This window comes from Sus scrofa, chromosome 1, assembly GCF_054392235.1.
Source record: "Sus scrofa isolate SSC_HxYL_T2T_F1_AM1 chromosome 1, Sscrofa_HxYL_maternal_Yorkshire_Landrace_v2.0, whole genome shotgun sequence".
NCBI lineage: Eukaryota > Metazoa > Chordata > Mammalia > Artiodactyla > Suidae > Sus > Sus scrofa.
Genome location: NC_139383.1, coordinates 116,644,315 through 116,669,203, shown reverse-complemented (window position 1 = coordinate 116,669,203; position 24,889 = coordinate 116,644,315). Strand labels below are relative to the sequence as shown.

Sequence of the window (24,889 nt, the reverse complement as noted above, 5' to 3'; positions counted from 1 at the left end):
CTGTGGCACTCTGTCCCAGACCCCTAAGCAACCCCATGCTCTGCGGTGTAACGTGGCCCCCAGCACCTTGGCCGTTCATCTGTCCTGATGCACAGATGCTTCTTTCCTGAGAAGCATATATCACACCCCTTCTGGGTTGGGCTCTAGACTCAAAAGGACAGACCAACCACAACTTTAAATCAGTTTATTGACACAGTAACACAACACACTTGCCTCCCTGACACCCCCACCCCCCTGCGCCCACTCTAGATCTCTCCTCTTCCTCCCCCCCTAGAGCAAGCTGTTCAGTGAAAAAGAGAGAAGGGCAAGTCACTTCTACACGCTCAGTCCCACACCTAAGCCCTGTGGAGCCTCTTAGGGAGGGACAGGGGCAGTGAGCACTAGATAAGCAGAGGCATCCAGTCCCTAAGAATAGATTCCCCCACAACCTCCAGGCCCTGAGTTGCTATTCCTCTTCCTCTCTGCTCTTTGTGACCCTAGGAAGGAGGCACCTTGGGGCCTGGGCCTGCAGCCAAGAGCAAGAACTCCAGGCAGCAATCTGAGAACTGGAGTTGGGCTAGTGTTTTTAAGGCCCAGGCACCCCCAAAAAAGCCCTGGTGGTGGGAGTGAACTTCAATGCCCCTATTTTAAATGCACTGATAACATTAAACAGATTAAGCCAGCTTAACCAAATGCCAGAATAACACTAAGCTATAAGAGGGGTCAGACCTGCTTTCTCCAGGCCAGACACAAATGCACAGAGAGAAGCCCAGGTGGAGTGTCAAAAAAACAATGCAAGGACACTGCCCAGGGGCTGAAAAGCCTATACTCAGGAGATCCCAAGGTGACAGGAAGCAAGGAAAGAAAATACACAAGCTTAAAAACCAAAAAAAAAAAAAAAAAAAAAAAAAAAGCCCAACAGCAGGGGCACCTGAGCCTGACAGTGCTGTCCCACCAGCCCTCCACACCTTGCCCCTGGACCCAGACAGTCCCGCCCCCTCTAGGCAATGTCCTCCCCTAGGCTAGACAGAGCACGTCACACAGCGCAGTTTAAAAAGCTTCTAATGCCAGTTCATAAACATCTTCATTTACTATTGGTGATTACATGTGAATAATATGTTTATACTGTTCTTTATGGAAAACAATTTCAACGAGTCAACTCTGAGAACACAATAGGCAACCCTCACCCTGAGCCCCTCAGCGTCCTTCCCTAGACAGCAAGGAGCCCCCTCCTCTGTCCCAGGGCTGCCTAACTTCCCCTCTTCCCCCACTGCGGCTCTTGGGCAAAGCATCCTCTATGACCATTAGTCCTCATCAGACAAGTTCTGGTCCAGGGGGTAAACCATGAACATCACATCTGGCCGAGAGGGAACACAGGGATGACCTGGACGCACAATCTCAAAGCCCAAGAAGCTGAAGGTCTTCAGGAGTGGAGCTGTAGAAGAGAAGAGTATAAAAAAGGGTTCTGATAAGAAACAACACAGGTAGGGTCAAATCAAGGGAAAACTCAAAAAACAAAGATGGAATAAATAAGCACTAGACCTCTACTAAATTTAGACTCCCAACCCCATGACTTCCCAGGGTGTGTAGGCCAAGCTCAGGAGCCTTGCTCTCGAGAGCCCCCTTTTCCTCTCCCCAGCCTAGGCAGCAGGTCTCAAGCTGCTCTGCCATCCACTCACCTCTGTCTTCCCGGCCCTTCCTGAAGCAGATGAAGACATAGTTCACTTTCATCTTCTCTTCAGCAAACTCTAGCAGTGCTAACAATCTGCAGGAAGCAAAGCAAACAATTCAGGCCCATTGCCGCTCTAAAGTTTTGCTCCAGCCCCCAAACCCCACCCCCCGACAAGGCTTTTCTGAGGCTTACACCCAGCACTGTGAACAGGAAAGCTTTGGGGAGTAGAAGAACTCAGGAGCCCTGAGTTCAGAAAAAAGTAAGCCACAATCCCTAAGAAAAATGTTACTGAATCATCTCTTCCTGGAGTAAAGGTTCTTCCTCTAAAATTATCACTAACCAATTTAACTAATGCAGTTCTACAAGAAAGGATGGGACCTACAGGAATAGAACTCAGTTTCTGAGGGGTCCTCCAAAGCTGCTAAGTGTGATGATAACATCTGCTGCTGAGAGGACTCTGGGCCCCAATACTGCCTAAAAGGATTTCCTCAAGAGGGCGGAGCCGTTCAAAGGAACTCCATCCTCAGGACTGTTTCTTACACACCTGGGAGCTTGGAAGGCCTTGCCCAATCCAATGAGATACCACTGTATCTCTGAGCTCCTCGCCTTCCAAGTGCACCACTGTAATGGTGGCTCAAGGAGGGTCTGATGTCCACTGGGAAGACTGAACCATGCGGTGATTCAATGATGGGAATATGGTTAATGTGATGATCTGCTTTCATTATAACAAGCCTGTTTTACTGGCTAAAAATAACCTGTTACAGAATCCTATATACCTGGGCAGCCTAGAGCTAGGGGAGAAGGCAGACTCCCTACCCGTCTGCTGTCCCCAGTAAGCATACACCTTTCTCTAGAGTAGACTGCCAGCCCTTCCCAACATGTGCTCCTTACCCTTCTTTGCTCCCATCAGCTAATAATCCATCTGGGATTTCTACAAACAGGCTCTGGCTGGACAGGACTGCATCCCAGGAAGAGACCTTCACCTCGGTGACCTCATACTGGAAGTGGACGATGTGAGGTTTTCCATCGTTCACAGGGAGGTCCTGGGTCACAGTGAGCTTCTCGTCCTGGGAGGATATCAGGTCAGAGGACCAGGTCACTACTGCTTCTGGCCACATCAGAGGCACCCTAAGCTGGGTGGCACTGAGAGTCCTCTTGGGCCAACCTCGGGGTAGCATGGGATAGAGGGCATGCTGAAAATGTAGATGCTGGTAAAATGGAGCCATTCATTGGCCTAAAAGCTAGCATGATAGGAAGGGAAGTATTTACCAAGAGTCCACCACATGCCAAGAACTGCGCAAGCAAGGTATTGTTTCATTTTTCAGTCACCACTGCAAGCACTTGAGGTAGGCATCAGTATCCTCGATTTAAACCCAAGATACCAGGGGCCCAGAACAATTAAACAACTGACCCAAGGCTCCACAGTGAGAAAATGGCAGAGCTGAGATTCAAATCGGGTCTCCCTGACTAAACGCCCATACTTACCCTCCAAACCCTATGCTCTTTCCTTTCCACCTCTCAAAGAGAAATCTCAGGAACAAATGAGGGTGTACATGAGGGCTCAGCCGGGACACAGGTCAACCCAAACTGGCGCAAAAGACCAGGACAGTCTCAAGAGCCCAAGACTCGGCTGCCCTGCTACCCTTCAATGCGAGTCTTAGAACCTAAGCCAATGTCTAGGCTTACAGAAGATTTAAAGGCAGTCAAGGTGATGGGGGAGTGAGACGCAAGGATCCCTCTCCTTACCACCCACCCCAGACTATTCCATCCCCCAGTCTGGTCAGGGACAGAAGTCAGAATGCCGAGAGGACAATGGGAAAATTCCTTCTGGCCCTTGGTATTTCTCAAGAGGAATGGAGGAGTAGCACCAGCGAGAGCTCCTGCATGCCTCCACTCAGCCTCCTCTTACTGTTCCCCCTCCCACTCAGTGCTGACCGAAGCTGAGAGGATGGCACGGTGTTTGCTTGGTGCTGAGGATCCTCCCTGTACTCCCCAAAGCCTCACAGCAGCCTCAGCTGCAAGTCCTTCCCAGTCCTCCTTACTGGCCTGGCCTGAGACTCCGAAGATTAAGGAAAGTGACCACTGCCCGAAAGCAGACACCCAGCAGTGTCAGAGAAGGCGCTGCTCCAAACCCTCCACCCCAAAGTCCTCCTTACCTTATATATTAGAGCTGAGACAGAAGGATCCCTGCCGCCCCCTCGCCCACCGGGGATCTTCGACAGTGGGTGAGGGGCATCAGGAGCACCACAGAGGCCCCGGAACAATGTGCCTGCAGCACTGGAGCTGGGGACAGTTACTCAAAGGCAAGATACTACTGCAAGAGACAAGTGAGACAGTAAACACAAAGCCTTAATTAAACATTTAACTCGGCACCCCCCCCCCCCCGCCCCCGGCTCTCGCTAAGCAAGTGCTGCCTCAACACCTGCCCCAGGCCTTTGGGTTGCAGCTCTTAGAACGACTCTCCCAAAGGGCAGGAAACCCACCATCCTGCAGAGGCACGGAGAGTCCCAGAAGGGATCGGGGAGTTGAGCTGGATGGTCTGACCAGAGGAGCCCCTGTCAAACAGCCAACAAATCTCTGTGCCACCCACAGACCTTGGAAAAAACCAGACACTAGCCTGCCTACTAGGCCCACAGCTCCATACCCCCACTAGGCCCCTCTTTTTCATACCCCAACCGTGTCTCAACAACCCATGTGGCAGAGTGACAAACCCTACACAATCACTTTAGACTGGAGAGGCATATGGGCCTCAGGAAGTCACATGGAGTGTGTATCGTGTCCCTGAACTACTCCTGAGGCCACTTTTCCAATGATGGCCTCCTCAATCTGAACAATGGAACTAGACAAGAAGTCACTTACCCAAATCCCTTTAGGGTCAAGACTGAATCAAATCCAGGGATTTGGCTCCCGGAGAGGAGGTACACTACAGTACACAGTGTGGTATGGTATCTGAGTTTGTCCCTGGCATGCCACCAAATGCAGAGTTACCCTTTGCTGGAACTGACCCGGGTGTGGGGGTTCTGGTAATACTGATGTGATGTGATCAGAATGGACACTCAAGTGTGTGTATATTGCAGGCGTGGGGGTCGCTGAGGGGAGGTACACCTGCTGGGACCTGGGTAAAGAAGCCAATTATCAAATGGATCAGAGGGTGAAGGGCTTCTAAAGGAGCGCCTGTCACCTCCAGGTGTGTCCCTTCTGGACCACCATGATTTTTCAGGTGGGACCAATGGGACTCCAAATCTGCTCCGTGCCTTCTATGAATCCAATTTACTGGCTCTTTAAGCTGAGCTGTAGCTCACTCCACAGGCCCAGGGCAAGTGAAACAAGGAAAAGAGGAAGCCAGTCTGTGCATTTAACACCATGACTCAGCACCAGGCCTGGCCCCAGTGCCCCAGCACCTAGCCACAGGGCAGCTGGAACTCAGAGGGGAACATACACGGGAGGGTGTGGCCATGGGCTGCTGGGGCCAGCTCACCCAATCTCTCTCCAACTATAGTTGCAACTAGTGATACATGTTGGTAACTTAAATCAGCCACAGGGGGTGTATTTAAACCACAGAAACCAGCAAACGCCATAAATCAAGACCATTCTGTCCCCCTGAAAACCATCTGTAAAATGATGTGAGGCACCACTCTATACACTGTCCTTTGCTTTCGATGGCACGGGGTAGCAGATTTGGGTTCTTCACCTAGTCTCAGAGCGATAGAACTGAACTCACACCTAACACGGCAATGGTATGAAAAAACTAGAGGCGCACCTCACTCAGACCCCTCAGTGCCAAGAGAACTAGACAAGCATCCCAGCTGAGACCTAAGGCCAAACCCATCACTGCTCTAGCTCAGCTCTTCTGTTCTCTCAAGAATTTCAAATAGACGCCTGCAATTACACTTGGAAATTTCACTGGAAAATGAAGTTCCCAGGGCAGTGCCAGTGGGCCCAGAGCAGCATCAACACCTGGGAGTTAACCACCTACACCACCTCATGCCTCCTCTGCAAAGCCTCAGGGCTTCCTCATCTCCCCTCACCTACAGCTATCAGCAGAAAGGGCATGACAGAGGACTATGCTACTATTTCAGAATAGGACTTATTTTCTATTTCGAACAATGAGCTGCTAAAATCACCCCTTTCCAGTGTGTAAAGGCATACAATAATAATGACCAGGCCGGAAAAAAAGAAGGATGGGGGTTTCCCAAGCAAAGGCACACAAACATCCCTCATGAGACGGCCCCCTTCCCACTCCCTAGTTACCACCTTCGGGCTTCTGCTGAGGTTCCTACGGGAGCACCAGGAAGGCTGGGCCGCTGGAGAGAGCTGCCTTGTTTGTATTGGTCAGTGGAGCTACCCAAAGAGTGGGCAAACCTCTGCAGTTGACATGTGAGATGCAGCCTTGTACACCAGGAGAACTGCCTGGGTAATAAGCACCACATCAGTTCTAGAATTCTGGTGCTAACTCACTTTCAGAGAAATTATGCCTCAATGGTCTGTAGATGAGAGAGCTAAATTCAAACCCTAACCTGCATTCCAAATACCATCTTGATTCTGAATTCATTTTGGCAGAAGTAATGGGGCCAGCCCACTGAAAAGATCAGAAAAAGGTGGCTTTTCTCTTTTTTTAGATCCAGAAATAATCCCCAGGACCTGCTGTGTCCAGCACTAATCTACAAGCTCTTGATATTTATCATGTCATGATCTCACTCCTCTTTCACATAAAATGTTTAAGAAGTCTATTCCATGTTAACAAATCACTTACTTCCCCACTCACACAGGGATCCTGGAAACTCCTCCCCCACAAGGTCTGTAGAGAAAGCAAGTGTGTGAGTAGGGGTGGAAGGGTGTTTCAGGTCCCCACCCTGGAACCAGTTCCATTTCCCCAAGAGAAACAGCTGGGGTTTGGGATAAGCTTAGTGGAGAGCAGATCACAATCAATAGTTATTTTCATTGTCCATCATAATAGACCTGTTTTTAGTTACTCACCGGGTGAATGGCAAATTGCGCTCTTTCAAAAAAAACGAAAACAAGACAAAAACAAAACTGGCTGTCATCTCTGACATGAAAACGGAAGGGATATGGGTACCTATGTGGTGATTAAAGTAATGAAGGGGCATAAAATTGCCTGGCAATGGGCTTCTCTTGTATTGGCTTTAGTGTTCAAAGTGGTATTATGGCAAAATATGCCACCAGCTTCAGGAAGAGTGAATCCTGGAGGAACTTAAGCACAAGAGAAAAGTGGCTTTAAACACACATCTGCCTGCGAAAGATCCAAACCAGGTTAGCTTTCATATTCAGTTCAGTCAGGTTTCTACTGGTTCCAAGGCCCAGCTTTTTCCATTCCTTCCTCATATCCTGCTGACTCCACTGGGGGGCAGGCATGGTTTAATCTCTACCACCAGAGGATGGCTTAAGAAACTCAGTCTAGAGGCTGAAAAGATCAGGCTGATTAAGGAGAATCAACTGTATCAGACTGAACTCAAACATCCAGCTGGGCTGGTCCTGCTTTTGGAGAAGAAAAAAACCCACCATACTGGAAATGAGGGTGTCAGGTATCCAAGTCATTCAGAAGAGAGATGGGAGATCAGGGCCAATCTGGTAGTGCCTTTTATTTTCCATTATCAGACATGCCCTTGGAAACACTCCTCAGGATACACATGAATCCAAGGACTTATCACATCCTGCTACCTCTAATTTAAAGTGTTCTATGAGACTGTTGTCTGAAATGTCCTTAGTAGATTATAATTTCATATGCTGGCTACAGACAGCCGGTGTATGCATCAGCTGTATCCCTGGGGAATGTTGCTGGCAAATCAAATTTTTATAATCCAAATTCTCTTTTTAAATCTCTGGAGTGCTACTATTTAAAGGAAGTAACCTAAAATCTATCAAGCAAGTAAAGGATCTCCTGTTAGAGAATCACTTCTAGTTGACTTTATGTCCATTTTGATTTTCATATTTAGTTTACTCAAAACAGAGCACAGCCTGCTACACAGAGCAGAGATTTAACATAAAAGTAATCCTGAGACTAACTTCCATTTCAGCCACATCCAACAAATACTTGGAGTTCCCGTCGTGGCGCAATGGTTAACGAATCCGACTGGGAACCATGAGCGTGAGGGTTTGATCCCTGCCTTTGCTCAGTGGGTTAAAGATCCGGAGTTGCTGTGAGCTGTGGTGTAGGTCGCAGACGCGGCTCGGATCCTACATTGCTGTGGCTCTGGCATAGGCCGGTGGCTACAGCTCCGATTCGACCCCTAGCCTGGGAACCTCCATATGCCACAGGAGAGGCTCAAGAAAAGGCAAAAAGACAAAACAAACAAACAAACAAACAAACAAAAAAACTTGAATTTATATTCTCCTTGATATACTTTTGATCATGTTTCACTTGAATCAGTGGCCTGAACCTGTTCACATCGGCACCCATTCCTCTCTGGTTTCCATTACCTATTAGAAGGGGGTCAGATGGCCTTGCAATTACCTACACCTTGCAGTATCAAGTGAAAAAACATAAAAACCACATTCCCAGGCATTCTATATTCATTCCCCTCTTCCAACCTCTTCTGACCCATTCCTGTCTCAGCCCTGCCTCACAGAATACTCTCTAGGGTGCCCTGACTTCCCTCACATAGACTGCTTTTACTCTGAGACTAGGGAGGTCTCTAATGACTAATCCCTACGCAGCAGAGAGACCAACCCAGGGCTGCCATCACACTTAGCAAAAAAAGAAATAGGAAAAAAGGTGGGAGGTGAATGGCCACCTCCAGTCTAGTGGGAGCACAGAGGCTGATTTCCAACTGCCAATTCCCTCTCCATATGAGAAAGGGGCCCTGGTCAGATGCCAGGCATAAGTCATTTCACTAGGGCTGTTCTGCGTGCCAAAGGGAGTCTACTTGCTAAGTATGATTATAAAGAAAATGACATCAACAGTATGAATCACAGATGGAGAGGAAAACTGGATTTTGGTTGATTTTCCACAAGAAACACAGTTATGGTGGCAGCTAGAATATCCATGCCTCTGAGATTTGCTCACCCTGTTACACAGCTGATACTGGTAGCCAAAGGTAGGCCCAACCACATATGCTACCAGAGGTGAGCAGCTAGCTAGTAGTCATGCTTTAAAACAGGACCTTAATTTTACATTTCAAGTACCTCAATCTACTTTGTATAGTAAGCTCATCACTCAGTTCCAGCCTCTCTTCCCAAGAGAGAATTACTTCATTTTTTATTTTTATTTTCTTCCTTTTTTTTTTTAGTGCCACACCCGTGGCATATGGAGGTTCCCAGGCTGGGGTCGAATTGGAGCTACAGCTGCCAGCCTATGCCTCAGCCACAGCAACGGGGATCTGGGCCGAGTCTGCAACCTACACCACAGCTCACGGCAACACCCAGATCCTTAACCCACTGAGCGAGGTCAGGGATCGAACCTACGTCCTCATGGATGCTAGTTGGGTTCATTAACCACTGAGCCACGACGGGAACTCTGGGGCCTAGGAAATATGCTTAAGGCTTATCTCATACAAAGCATTTTATTCCGTTGTGGCTTCCCAGAAACTACCTCTTTGTTCCCTCAAGTAACAAAATCTCGCTCACCTACTTGGCCGTTTCTGGTCTTAAAGATTTCCATTAGGCATCATAGCCTTCTCAATCATGGCACTAACTGAATCAACACTGTGCACTGTTTCAAAAAGGTATGAACTGTTTTGTTTTGTTTTTTTCCCTAGAAATACACATATGTAACATCCCTCTACGCCACTCCTTGGTCCTCTGAGCTGCTCTGGGGCTAAATTTGGATTTCTTGGCAGAGTGAGGAATTATTAGTCCGCACAGCTTTCTGAAGTATACCTCCAATTTGGGGGATTCCTAACTACACTAGAAGTGTCTCTTTCTCTGCAGAATGACCTTGAAGGGACATCAAATGAAAACTTGCTCTCCCTACTACCCATACCCAACAAGTGATAGTTCCAATAAGTAAGGAATAACCAAAACCAAATTCTTAGGAGAAGAGATAGAAATTCCATTATCCAGAGAATCATTCCATGAAGATGCTCAGGGTAGCTACAATGTGCCCTTGTACCTTGGCTACCCTCCCAAAAAGCCACCTGTGGAACCAAATACTTCTCCTCAAAGCCTATCAGACATAGACTGATTTTTTTTTTTTTTTTTTTGCCTTTTCTGTCTTTTTAGGGCCACACTCGAGACATATAGAGGTTGCCAGGGTAGGGGTCTAATTGGAGATGCTGTCACCGGCCTACGCCACAGCCACAGACAGCAACGCCAGATCTGAGCTGTGCCTTTGACCTACACCACAGCTCATGGCAACATAGGATCCTTAACCCACTGAGCCAGGCCAAGGATCAAACCCGCAACCACATGGTTCCTAGTTGGATTCGTTTCCGCTGCGCCACGACAGGAACTCCATGACATAGACTGATTATAATAAAGATATCAAGCCAGGGCAAGCTCTTCTCTACATATTGTGCTGTCACAAGGTACTAAGCAAGCCCTAGACAAAGGCTATCTTCCTACCCCCACAAATCCAGGGAGAGAAAAGTCATGAAGCTTGATTTCCTTGGATTTAAACCTGTTCAAGAATCGTAATAAAAATTTTGGGGAGGGGGGGCGGGGGGCTGTACCTGCGGCATATGGAAGCTCCCAGGCTAGGGGTCGAAGAGGAGCTACAGCTGCCAGCCTACACCACAGCCACAGCCACGCCAGATCCGAGCCGCATTTGTGTCCTACACCATAGCTCACAGCAACGCTGGATCCTTAACCCACTTGAGCGAGGCCAGGGACGGAACCCACGTCCTCATGGTTCCTAGTCAGATTCATTTCTGCTGCGCCACGACAGGAACTCCCCCGTAATAAAAGTTGTTGTACTTATGTCTTTTTCCCTCCCCCAATATCAGGAATTTTGACATTTTGGAGGTACTAATCAGAACAAAACTGGAAAGGAAAAGCCTTGTTTTCAAAACATACTACAGGCTCCTCTGCAACTATTTCTTCCAGGAAACCAAGCCTCCACCTCTTAAGTATTTCACTAGAGCCAGGGAAGCTGGAACGCCCATCCCCCACCCAATGGAGCTAAACTCCCAGTCAGCTCCCCCATCTGTGGATACAAAACACCAAGAACACTGACTACTGGGAAGAACATCCGGCTCTTATCAAAATCCTTAGTTAGGGCTTTACCAGGATTCTTTTTAGAAAGTTAGGGGCAGGCCAGTGGAGGCTTGGAAACATGCTATGGAAACAGGATTGCCATAACTCTGAAACCAGACACCCTGATACACCACCCCACCCCCAGGCCAAAGTGGATGAGCCAGATCCAAGGCCTTTGCTCCTGCCCAGGCCCTGGCAGGCCAGCTGGCTCCTCCCTCCACCTGCCTTTCATACAGCCAAGCCCCTCAAATTACCAACACACTAAGCAAGGGCTCTGGAAACAAGCAAGCCTGTTTTGCCACTTAGGTATCTGGAAGGAATCTTCAAAGTTAAGTGAACCCGCGTCTCTCTTTTTCACATGTAAGCTCACTGACAAAGTCAGAACTAGGACTCAGGTCTCTCAACCTCACAGCCATGAAGACCCTTTCGTGTTGGTCCCAAGTGCGCTTCTCTCAGGGTTCAGCCTACAAAGGCAGTGAGGACAGTCCAGTCTGGAGGACTCCAGAGAAGGCCTGCTGAGAACACACAACTTTCCAAACCCAACTGAGGAGACAAAAAAAACACTGGAAAAGAAAACTCCATCTCACAAAGCCCTGGGGTTTCCTGTAGGTTTCTCTGCTTCCCTGCACCCCTGCACTTCATGGTGCCTTCTCATACCTGCGCTCTATCCTCAGCACACACAGCCGTCTTTACCACAAGTAACACCTTTTGCACCCAGTGTCCATGTATACATCCACCTCCACCTCCTCAGTTCCAGAGGGGCTGGTTTAGAGAAGATGAAATAAGAGGGGACTGCTGCAACGGGCGATGTACATGGAAAACAGAGCAACACAATGGGATGGTAAAGACAGCTTGGCAGGTGGGGGTCATGGGTCAAACAGGACTACAACAAACCAGGAAATGAATAGTGACTTTTCTTTCTGCACCTAGGGAAGAAATGGGGGTGTGGGAGCTAAGAGTCTGAGAATTAAGAAAATGGCTCATGGCTGAGAAGTGAGTAACTTGAGGTAGTAGAATTAAAGAGGCTATGGCAGGTATCTTAGGTATTTCTGGATAGCACTTGGGAGAGAAAGACTAAGAAATCCCTGAAAAAGACAAGACCCTTTTCTGCAGAGAAAGGGCTGATATCCACTCAAGGAGTATGATGAGAAGGGTCTTCTGGGAGGAGGGGAGGGGAGGCAGTGTTTCTCAACCCTGGTTGCCCATTAGAGAACGCTTTAAAAATACATATCAACAGAGTTCCCGTCGTGGCACAGCAGAAACAAATCCGAACGAGGAGGTTGTGGGTTCGATTCCTGGCCTCACTCAGTGGGCTAAGGATCCAGCGTTGCCGTGAGCTGTGGTGTTGGTCGCTGATGTGGCTCGGATCTGGCATTGCTGTGGCTGTGGCGTATGCCGGCAACTGCAGTTCGGATTCGATCCCTAGCCTGGGAACCTCCCTATGCCTCGGGTTCGGCCCTCAAAAGACACAAAATAAAATAAATTTTTTAAAAAGATTAAAAAAAATACATATTAATAGGCAGGCCCCCACCCTAGGCTAATTACAGCAGATTATTGAAGGTGGGGCCCAGGTGACTGATTTTTCACCTGTGCAACCAGGGTTGAGAAACACTGAGATACAAGAAAAGCTGAAAACCCAGCTGGAAAATTTAAAGAGGCTGCTGTTAAAGGAATGGGAAATGGCAAGTTAGAGACCATTTCTGTAAGAAGGGCACCTGAGTTTGAAAGGAAACTTGAGTGGTAGTTAGATCTCTATGTGAAGAAAAGCAGTAAGAAGAGCTATGTTTGTAAGAGGAACTAAAGCCCAGATTTGGATAGGCCATGGCACAATTTAAGGAAGATTTGCAGGGAATGGATCTGCTTGCAAAACAATGAGGCCCAAGTGAGGAGCAGAAGCCATAAGGCCAAATCTGGAGACAAAGGGTCTGGAGGGGGAAACTAATGAGCTTCAGACTCATTTTGGAGCAGGCAGCAACAAGTTTTGGGGAAAAATGAGGAAGAGAATTAGAACCCAAATTGTAAATAAAAGTCATTCTGATGTATAAGCAGCAGCTGGGGTTAAAAATTGTAGAGAATTGGAACATTAGGAAACAATTTCTCACTGAAGATTTAGGGACAGAAACATGGGACATGCTTGAGGCATAAATGCAGGACAAGGGCTACTTTGGAGGAAAAGAGGAAAGGTAGAGAGAGGGAAACTGAATAATGAATTCTGCCTAGTTTGGGCAGGGGAGAAGTACATGTGAAGTAAGCATATGTGAAGCAAGCTGTTTCAGAAAGATGTGCAGTCTTTCTCTCCAATTAATAAGGGAGGGCTGGGTAGGGTTTTGAGGAAACATGAAAGGTCCAGTGAGCAAAGTATGGGGACTGATTTGAAAGCACTGGAGGTACTGGGAAAGAGGTATAGGGAAAAACGCAGGGTGGGCTGAATTCTGTAACCTAATATTCTAGCGATGCGGATCGGTTAAGATGAGAAGAGTATAAGAAAAAGTGAGAAAAAGTAGTTAAAAGGTAGGAGTGTTTAGAAGAGTGTTGGGTGGAAGACATCATTAGGGAACAGGATGGAGAACATGAGTCAAACCCAAAGTGTTTGAGAAATAAAAAGAATGAGATTGGGAGACAGGGGGCATGGGCCCAAATGGGAAAAGGGTGTGGAGGGAGGGCTGGAGGGAAAAGAGGAAGCTGCAGTGAGGGGCCAAGGGGAGGACTAGGCATCACTGTAAAGACTGCGAGGCCTGGGGAGGTGGGGGCCGGGGAGGGGGGTGACAGGTGGGGGGGCTGGGTCCAGTTGAGAACTGAAGGACGGAGCTTTGGGGGGGTGATAAAAGAGGCGTCTGGTTGGAAGGTGCAGTTTGAATTAGGGAAGGGGATTCAGAGGGAAGGGTGAAGTGACTTAAAAGGGGAAGGAAGATTTGGGGAGATGGGAAACAATCTGGGGAATTAGGAATGAGAGAAAAAGCACGGTTCGGTGGGGCAGAAAGGAAATAGGGACTGGATTGGAAGACTGGGTCCCGGTTTGTGGGGGCTTTTACGGGAGGAGGAAGCCCGGATGAGGGGGATGGGCCGGGCTGGAGGGAGGGGGGCTAAAGGACGGAAGGAGGCCCAGCTGCGAGGCTGGGGCTCAGACTGGGGTGGCTGAAGTAGGGAAGGGACTCAGTGGGGGCTTGATGGTGCCCTCTGGAGGAGGGCCGGGGACCCGCTGGGTGGTGGGGAGAGGAGGCCCTCTGGAGCAGACGAGGGGAGGATGGGGGCGGGGAGCCTGGGCCGGGCCGTTACCTGTCCTGGGTGTTTATCATCCTCGGCGGCTCTGCTCAGGGTGGGAGGAGGCGGCGCAGGGAGTGGGTAGGTGGATGAGTGGGTGGGTGTGGGGTCACGCGCGCGCGCGCGGGGCCGATCTGTGCGGGCTAAGTCCCTGTCAGGCCGCGGGCCCAGAGCCCTCCTCCTTGCCTCAGCGAGCGCCTGCCTCCAACTGACCCTCCCCGGCCGCCGCCGACGCTGCAGCAACCGCCCCGCCCCCAAGTGCCTCATCTACATAGCCCCACCCCAGCGCCGCGCGGTGTCCTGGGAAACTGGGGCCCACAACAAAGGGCAAAGCACCGCCCCGCCTCTGCGCAGGCGCGTCAAGCCGGTAGCGGAGTCAGGGCAGCGCCAGGGCCTTAGGGGAAGCAGCGTGTAGAAGGGATCGTGCCCCAGGCGGTGTCGTGGTGGAGATGGCTGGGCGAGCCGTAGGATGTTTCATTTCAAGTAGAATTTATTGGGCATTGGCTTCACCCTTGTTTGCGTGGGGTTTAGCAGGGCTGTGACACTTATAGGCCCTGGGAAGCTATTAAACAAAACAAAATCGTTAATCTAAGATTAATACACATATATTAGTGTCATTCTAGGCTAAGGCCAAGCCCTGAGATCTCCATTACCTCCGCTCACAGTGCAGATCAATAACTTAAACTGTCAGCTAAGATCAGCAATATCTTCACCTTAAAAACATATCTCAGGCCAAGGGTTAAGGCCTTACACGGGCTGGTGGTCATCTAATGCCAAGTGGCTGTGGATCAGGATCATAGTCACCTGACAGTAGTGGTGGAAGGCACCAACACTGCCATGTTTACAAGCACTTCATATCACAGTCATGCAAGATTACTAATCGACAGTCACTATCCCTGCTGGTCCTTATCACAGATCAGTGCCAACAGGTCACAATCACTGGTATGCAGACCCCTCAGATCACAGTCACTGCAGGCTGCAATCACAGGCACTTCAACAAAATCAGCTTTTGACTCTGTTCACAGTCAACTCACAAGAGAGGTCACGTTATCTCAGATCATAATGGGTTACTGTCACCTCAAACGCCATTCATTCATTTAGTCAACAAGTAATTTTTGAGCAGCTACTTACTATGTGCTTCAGGCATGTGGTAGAGTCCAGGAATACTCAGTGATCAACTAGGCAAAGTTCCTGCCTTGGATGTCACAATCTGATCCGAGGGAGGGACACAGAGAGGCCATCATACTATGAGGTAAGTGCTCAATCTGAGGGAGGCCACAGAGAAAGCAACTAGGGAATTAAGGATGGCTTCAAAGAAAGGGTGGTCACAATCATTCCAGATCAAAGGTCACTCTGACTCCAGCTGAAAACAGCCCCATGTCACAAAAGTGCCACATAGAGCCGTCTCAGGACCTCTACTTGACAAACAATGTGCTTTTGGTTTTTGGATGATGATAAATCAGGGATGGAAGATGGGTTGGAGCTGCCAAACTAAGTCAAAAATTGAAGTGGTAAATGATACCAGAACTGCCCAGATTATCACTAGACATAAAAGCAAGACTAGTCCCATGCTCTGGCTCATTTTAGATCATCTATGTTGTCCCCAAGGGACTGTCCCTACCTGATTTTCCCATTTCAAGCCAGGTGTGTTCTTACATTAGCCCACAGCAGAACTAAACAATTACATCTAGCCCTGACCGATCCCGTCTAATTGTCCCAGAGACCTGGGCAATCTTCCTGTTCCCCAAGGAAGATGGGGTGGCTCACTTCTGCCAGCCCATCCCTGGATGAGTGACCCATGGCCTGAAGGACAGTTTTTGAACAGCCAGCAGATGCTAAATCACTGTGTCAATAAAAGCCACATTTACTGAGCATCATGCTGAAGCATGAATTTGTACAACAGTTCCCCCACGTCCATTTTACAGATGAAAAGAATTAAAACTCAGGGAGACTATGCCAACGAATATTTTCGAGGGCCTATATATACCAGCCAAGTTAATTTATTTGTTTTAATTCAAAGCCAGTAAGTGGTAGAGTTAGAATTTGTACCTGGGGTATTGCCTGATCCTGTGCTCTGTCTGTATTCACATGGTGTAGTGACAAGGTGTCTGCCACAACTTACTACTTGAAGGAGTGACCACCTTGATGGGTGCCTGGCCAGCCAGTGAAAAATTCACAAAAATGGGAAGCCACCTTTCTCTAATCTGTGCTGTCCAATAGGATAGCCACTAGTCATGAGCAGCGATTTAAACTTAATTCAAATGAAATGAAGTTTACAACTCAGTTCCTCAGTCCCATTAGCCACGCTTCATGTGCTTAACAGCCAAATGGGGATAGTGCTTACAGTACTGCACAGAGCAGATTTCCCATCAACACAGTAAGTTTCAGAGAGTTCTGTATCCCATCACTCCCTTAAGCCTATCTACCTCAGTCACCACTACAGGTTCTAGTTCCCTCTCATCCATTATCTCCTCCATCCTTGTCTTCACACTGGCTCCCAGCCACACCCTGCCCCGTACCCTCTGCAACCTGAGATCAGCAATTCATTCTTCCATATCAGCTTTTAAGATGCTGCCTTTACCTCCTTCCCTTACCTGAAACCCGGTTCCCCTTCTAAGGATACTGCTTTTTTAACAGCCCTCTTAGATGAATGCTATTTTCTTCTGCTTCTTCTTCTAGGGCTGCACTTGCAGCATATGGAAGTTCCCACGCTAGGAGTCGAATCAGAATTGTAGCCACTGGCCTATACCACAGCCACAGCAACTTGTGATCCAAGCCTCGACTGCGAGCTCACAGTAATGCTGGATCCTTAACCCACTGGGCTAGGCCAGGGATTGAACCTGCGTCCTCATGGATGCTAATCAGATTTGTTTCTGCTGAGCCACAACAGGAACTCCTGTCTTCCTCTCACTTCTGACCTCCTCATCTCCAGCATTGTTTCCCACACTCCACAGCAGCTGCCCACTCCTTCAACTTTTTGTTTGTTTGCTTACTTTTTAGGGCTGTACCTGGGGCATATGGAAGTTCCCAGGCTAGGGGCTGAATCAGAGCTGCAGCTGCCAGCCTCCGCCACAGCCATAGCAACACCAAATCCGAGCCACGTCTTCGACTTACACCATGGCTCATGGCAATATTGGATCCCTATCCCACTGATCAAGGCCAAGGATCAAACCTGCATCCTCATGGTTGCACCCACATCTGCTGAGCCACGAGAACTCCCCTCAACTTTTTTTTTTTACCAAAGACCACTTCCAACATAAAGACTTTCCGACCACAACATTTTCCCTAATTAAGCCTCCCTCAACAATTTATGAGCTCTAATCCTTTGGCCTCACTAATTTCTCACCATTCATGAGCCCCAGTTTCCACAGAACCTCTTTTCTAGCTCTGTTTCTATCATCCATCACTAGAGCCACTCTCTTGCCCCATCTTCTCCTTCGGTGCTTGCCTAGCAAAACCCCTACTCTGGATAAATCCACTCTTTGCCTTCTCAGGCTTTTGCTGGAGCAAAATCACACTGCCAGGCAAATTATCTTCATAATTTTTTTTTTTTTTTTTTGCTATTTCTTGGGCTGCTCCCACGGCATATGGAGGTTCCCAGGCTAGGGGTCCAATCGGAGCTGTAGCCACCAGCCTACACCAGAGCCACAGCAACGTGGGATCCGAGCTGCGTCTGCAACCTACACCACAGCTCACGGCAACGCCGGATCGTTAACCCACTGAGCAAGGGCAGGGACTGAACCCGCAACCTCATGGTTCCTAGTCGGATTCGTTAACCACTGCGCCACGACGGGAACTCCCTATCTTCATAATTCTAACCTCAAATGAGCCCTCAACACTCCCTGGGACTTCCTACTACATTTCTCCAATATTTCCATTCTCTAAGGCAACTTTTATGCCTCTCTCTCTGTGCAAAACTTCTACTTCTCTCATCTTAGCCGATGACCTAGACTCTTAAGGTATTTTTTCCAATTTTATGGAGATAAAATTGACATATAGCATTGGGTTAGTTTTAGGTGTACATGATGATTGGATATATACAAATACATTATCTCTATGTGTGTGTATATACAGTTCCTTAGCCTCTTATGTTATTGAGGAAATAGAAGCAAAAGAGGAACTCCCTCTCATTCCTTTTTTTTCCGGCCGTGCCGTTGGCATGTGAAAATTCCCAGGCCAGGGATCAAACTCATGCCATAGCAAAGTGACCCGAGCCATTGCAGTAACAACTCTGGATCCTTAACCTGCACCAAAGGGAATGCCTCCCTCTCATTCATAATACAACCTGCAAAGCTTTCTGCCTCTCCACCCACATATTCCCTCCTGGTACCTTGAGAAATGCCCCCCCCCCGTCCCTTACAAAAGACCAGCCAACCCCTGCACTGGAGCCATGGGGCCCATGCCCTCTCCTCTTTGCAAACACTTGGCTCCTACAATGTAATCTTACCCTTTACCTTACAAACATGCTCTCCTAAAAAAATTAATAAAGCAGTTCCCTGATGGCCTAGTGCTTAGGATTCGGCATTTTCACCACTGTGGCCCAGGTTCAATCTCTGGTCTGAGAACTGAGATCTCACTTCAACCTACCGCACGCTACAGCAAAAACAAACAAAACAAAACAAAGGAGTTCCAGAGTTCCCACTGTGGCACAGTGGGTTAAGGACTGGAATGCTCAGTTTGCTGTGGAGGTTCAGGTTCCATCCCCATCCTGATCAGCGGGTTAAAGGATCTGGTATTGCCACAGCTGCAGCATAAGGTCTCAACTGCAGCTTGGATTCAATCCCTGGCCTGGGAACTTCCACATGCCAGGGGTGCAGCCATTAAAAAAAAGAAGAAGAAGGAGTTCCTTGGTGGCCTAGTAGATTAAGAACCTGGCATTGTTGCTGCTGTGGTGTGGGTTGAATCCCTGGTCTGGGAACTTCTGCGTGCCATGGGCATGGCCGAAAAAAGAGTTATATATATGGAATAATAAAGATGTAAGCTTCTTTTTGGGGGGGTGGAGGGTTTGGTCACGTGGCCACTGAGGACCTCTCTCCTCTTGGTGAAAAACAGGGGCCAGGGTGCTTACCCTCCAAGACTGCCATGGAATCTTTAGAAAACTCAACATAGAACTGCCATATATGGTCCAGCAATCCCACTCCTGGGCATATATTTGGACAAAACTTTAATTCAAAAAGATACAAGCACCCCTATGTTCACTGCAGCACTATTTACAATAACCACAACATGGAAACAAACTAAATGTCCATCAACAGATAAATGGATAAAGAAGATGTGGTATATATACACAATGGAATACTACTCAGCCATAAAAAAGAACAAAATAATGCCATTTGTAGCAACATGGATGCAGCTACAGATTCTCCTACTAAGTGAAGAAAGAAAGACAAATACCATATGATATCACTTATATGTGGAGTCTAACCTATGGCACAGATGAACCTATCTACAGGTTAGAAACAGACTCACAGACATGGAGAGCAGACTTGTGATTGCCCAGGAGGAGGGGAATGGAGTGGAATGGACTGGAATTTGGGGATTAGTAGATGCAAACTATTACATTTAGAATCAATAAGCAATTAGGTCCTGCCGTATAGTACAGGGAACTATATCCACTCACTTGTGATTCAACATGATAGAAAATATGAGAAAAATAATGTGTGTGTACATATATATATATATATATATATATATATATGAATGAATGACTGGGTCACTTTGCTGTACAGCAGAAATTGACAGAACATTGAAAATCAACTATTAAAAAAAAAAGATTGCCATGGTATTAAATAAAACAGTGTATGTGAAGGCACCTAGCCTGACATCTAGAAGATGTTCCATAAATGTAAATTCAGTCCTACTTCTTTCTGTATAAAAATCTCTCCAGAAAAGATCTGATAAAGACTAACTTAATTTTTTTGAAAAAGCTAATTCATAATAAAATTCATGAGTATTTATTGATGCTCAAAAAAGAAAAGAAAGAGAGGAGAAATTAAAAGGGGAAAAAAAGCATTGACCACTTTTAGAGAATTCAAAGGCACCAACGAACTTTCTGAAAACTGATAAAGGGAGAGAATCAAGTTAAGCAATTAACTTGCCTTTCTTACCTGAACTGAATTTCAGGTTAACAAAAAAAAAAATTTTTTTTTTGTCTTTTTAGGGCCATACCCACAGCATCGAACCCGCCACCTCATGGATACTAGTCAGATTCATTTCTGCTGAGCCACAACAGGAAAGTCCAGGTTAACAAAATTTTTGATGGGAGAAGATCCTCAAAACCAGTACGAGTAAGAAACAAGCATTCCACCTGATTTTCATAACAAATATGCCTCAAGACAGTCAATTAAGTAACAAAGAAGGAGCACTAGAACATCGCCATAAGATCATGATCACCAGGAGCTTAAGTTAATATGACAAAGGTGAGAGACTTAGGAAGGACATAGAACCACTATGAAGTATTCTTGAAAAGAACTTGAACCTGAATCAGAGTAAGGCTTTATATCTGACTACAGTTTACAGAATATAAAAGGAGACAAAGGGGAGTTCCCATTATGGCTCATCAGTAATGAACCCAGCTAGTATCCATGAGGGCATAGGTTCAATCCCTGCCCTCACTCAGTGGGTTAAGGATCTGGCATTCCTGTGGCTGTGGTGTAGGCTGGCAGCTACAGCTCCGATTAGACCCTTAGTCTGGGAACTTCCATATGCCATGGGTGCCGCCCTAAAAAGACTAAAATAAAATAAAATGAGAGAAAGGAACTTGTCAAATAGTATCCAAAAAATGCAAAATGCAATTAGTAAAATCCCAGATGTTGAAACCATCTAAAGGACAAAAATCTCTTATTTCTCCACCAAAAAATAAAGAGAAAATCTGTAGGTTAAAATAGATTTAAGAGACTAATCCATCAAATGTAAGCAGTGGCCCTTTTCAGATTATGATTCAAAGAAACTAATTGTTTAAAGTATACATATACACATACACACACCTGATGGTGCACCCCAAGGGGAATTCAGGATGGAGAAAAACAGGATACTGGCCCTAGGTAGTTAAAATGTACACCTAAGGAGTAATTTCAATGAGCGCAGACTTTTGTATCTTTCCATACATAGAAAAGCATTGAAATAATTCACTTGAAAAGTCTGTTTTTTTTGTGATTAGCAATACTCTTTTGACATCCAACATGGGTTTGGTTTTTGTTTGTCAGCAAAATTCCTATTTACCCTAGCTCTGCCCTTACCTCTTTGGAACAGTCCCCCAGAGCTATCTGAGAGGCTGTCTTCCAGGTTAGTCTCCGTAAGGTCCCCAAATAAAACATAATTTGCAACTTTTAGGTTGTTTTTCTTTGGTCAATAGCAATGGTGACTGTGGTTAATGATACTGTGTTGTATATTTGAAAGCTGTTAAGAGAATAAGTTTCTTCTTGTTCTTCTTTTTTTTCTTTTTTTTTTTTTTTTTTTTTTTTTTTTTGCTTTTTAGGGCCACACATATGGCATATAGAAGTTCCCAGGCTAGGGGTCGAATCAGACCTGCAGCTGCTGGCCTATGCCACAGCCATAGCAACGCCAGATCTGAGCCATGTCTGTGACCTACACCACAGCTCATGGCAATGCCAAATCCTTTAACCCAATGAACAGGCCAGGGATCGAACCCCCATCCTCATGGATACTAGTCGGGTTCCTAACCTGCTGAGCCACAATGGGAACTCGAAGAGGATAAGTCTTAAAAGTTCTCATCACGAGAAAAAAAAATTTACCTATGTGTGATGATGGATGTTAACTTAATCTGATAACCATTTCCCAGAATATACATGTATCAAATCATGATGCTGTATACCTAAAACTAATACAATATTATACATCAATTATGTCTCAACTAAAGAAATAATTATTAGATTTCTTTCAATCTGATAATCAGTAGTTCCTGCTGTGGTGGCATCTCTGCAGTGCCAGGACGCAGGTTCGATCCACAGCTGGGCACAGTGGGTTAAAGGATCTGGTTCTGACCCTTGGCCTGGGAACTCCATATGCCACCAGGTGGCCAAAAACAAAACAAAAAAACTGATGATCATATTACTTTAAAATGAATCCCTGTCTTTTAGTGATACACACCAAAACATTTATGGATGAAATGATGTAACTGAGATTAGCTTCAAGAGAATTAAAGCAGGGATAGGGTATGGATGAAATCAGCAGCTATGAGTAGATGAGTGAATGAATTTTGGCAGCACCCACAGCAAATGGAAGTTCCTAGACCAGGGATCAAACCCAAGCCACAGCAGTGACAATACCGAATCCTTAATCACTAAGCCATTCATGGGAACTCCATGAATCCTACTTTTAATGTGAATGTTTACTTTTTCTTGTAATAAAATTTTTCTTTCTTTTTAGGGGCACACCTCAGGCATATGGAAGTTCCGAGGCTAGGGGTTAAATCAGAGTGCACGTGCCAGCCTACAGCCCAGCCATAGCAACTCAGGATCCAAGCCACATCTGAGACCTACACTGCAGCTTGTGGCAACACCAGAACATTAACCCACTGAGCAAGGCCAGAGAGCGAATCTGCATCTTCATGGATACTAGTCGGATTCTTAACCCGCTGAACCACAACAGGAACTCTTGTAATAAAAAAAATGTTTAACTTAAAAAACAAAACAAATAATAACAGCAACAACAGTGAGTTTCTGTTGTGGCTCAGCAGGTTACGAATCTGACTAGTATCCATAGGAATAATAGTCCAGGGGGTTCAATCCCTGGCCCCACTCACTCAGTTAAGGATACGGTGTTGCTGTGAGCTACAGTATAGGCTGCAGATGTAGTCCCGACCCTGTGTTGCTGTGGCCATGGCATACCCCAGCAGCCGCAGCTCTGATTTGACCCCTAGCCTGGGAACTTCCATATGCTGCAGGAGTGGCGCTAAAAAAAAAAAAAAAAAAAAAAAAAAAAAAAAAAAAAAAAAACGGAAAAAAGAAAAAAAATAGCAACAACAAATCTCAAACCAGACCGATCTGACAACCACCACACCACTCCACAGTGGCTGCTCACATGTAGGTCCCCTCTGATCTCTAAGCGGCCAAATCCAGAGTTGGCTTTCTGCCCTATTACTTGATTTAGGAATGCTTAAGAATTGAGCACTCCTTCCCTCTAGGGACACTCCCCCAAGTGGCTCTCTGGTTACTTCTTCTAAATGTCCTTTTCAGTTTTACCAACCCTACCTGCCCCCTAAAAGTTGGACGGCCCCAGAATCCAGCCCTGGGCCCTCTTCCCTGTATCCCTAGATCATCTCATTCATCCCATGGAGTTCAATACCATCCACAGTCTGGTAGCTCCCAAACGCCTGTTTCTGGCCTAGAACCCTTGTTTAAGTCATAGACATATATGACATGACATGTGACAAGGCTAGCCTCACATCTCTATTTAATGGCTTTAATCTCAAACACCCAAACCCACCCTTCATTCCACTTCCTGGCTCAAACCTGGTCATTCCGACTTCGCCATCTTTTTCATCTCCTTCAACGGCCTCAGCACCACCTGGTTGCTCCTGTTGGTACTGAGGTGGCATTGCAATATCTCTCTTTCCCTCACTGCCCCTCTCTTGTCATTCAACTCATTACAATAAGCCCTGTCATTTCCATCTCCAAAAGGAGAAAATGTAGCCTCCGTCTCTCCCAACCTGACCCAATCCACCACAATCTTTTGCTCAGGTTCCAGCCGCCTCCTTCCTAATGGCCTGTCTCCCTTCGTGCCATCCTCCAATCCAGGCCCCTCAATACAGTCAGAGCAATTAATATTTTAAGTGTTTTTAAAATAGAGATTATGTCGATTCTGTACTTTATTTTTTAAATTTTTTAAATTTATTTTTTTGCTTTTTAGGTCCACACCCTTGGCATATAGAGGTTCCCAGGCTAGGGGTCGAATCAGAGCTGTAGTCGCTGGCCTACATCACAGCCACAGCAACACAGGATCCAAGCCTCGTCTGCGACCTACACCACAGCTCACAGCAATGCTGGATCTTTAATCCGCTGAGCAAGGCCAGGGATCGAACCCGTGTCCTCATGGATGCTAGTCAGGTTCATTAACCACTGAGCCATGATGAGAACTCTGATACTGTACTTTAAATCCTTCAACAGCTTCCTCCCTCACTTGAAATAAAATCCAAATTCCTCGCCTCTCCTGCACAAAAGGCCATGTAGGATCTAAGCCTCCTACCCTCCGAATGCATCCTGTGCTCTCTCCTTCCTGGAGAGTCTCAAATATGGCATATATATTTTGGCTCAGGCCATTTATCTCTACTCTTCCCTGGGCCTGGATCACGCTCCCCCTGGATTTCCACCAGGTGGGCTCCCCATCCTTATTTATTTATTTATTTATTTGCCACTCCCACTAAATGTGTAAATTCCTGGACCTTAGCCACAGCGGTGACAATACTAGATCCTTAACCCACTGAGCCACCAGGGAACTCCAAGGCTCCCCAGCCTTAAGACAGCACCTGAAACGCCACCTCCTTAGGGAGCCCTAAAAGCATCACTGTACTTTGGATATTCCCTTCATAGCAACTATCACATCTGTATCATATAGTCAGTTGTTTCCTTGTGCAAAGTGTATTGCACACTTTCTCGGCTGAAAACTCCATAAAGGTAGGAAGCAAAGGGCCCAGATAATTATTGGGTAGAGCCCAATAATTTTTTTTGGTCTTTTTTTTTTTTTTTCTTTTTGCCATTTCTTGGGCTGCTCCCACAGCGTATGGAGGTTCCCAGGCTAGGGGTTGAATCACAGCTGTAGCCACTGGCCTAAGCCAGAGCCACAGCAATGCCGGATCCGAGCCGCGTC

At 46.8% G+C, this 24,889-nt stretch overlaps 1 protein-coding gene across 2 annotated transcripts; it reads right to left on the bottom strand.

The window, feature by feature from the left end:
• Positions 1 to 1,024: 1,024 nt before the first annotated feature.
• On the bottom strand, positions 1,025 to 14,272 carry OAZ2 (ornithine decarboxylase antizyme 2). 2 transcript variants are annotated; one of them, NM_001122995.2, is given in 5 exon segments: positions 1,025 to 1,414; positions 1,659 to 1,744; positions 2,543 to 2,718; positions 3,808 to 3,965; positions 14,078 to 14,272. In NM_001122995.2, coding segments are annotated over 5 exon segments (570 nt in total). In that variant the 5' UTR covers positions 14,098 to 14,272; the 3' UTR covers positions 1,025 to 1,283.
• Between the last annotated feature and the right edge of the window lie 10,617 nt (positions 14,273 to 24,889).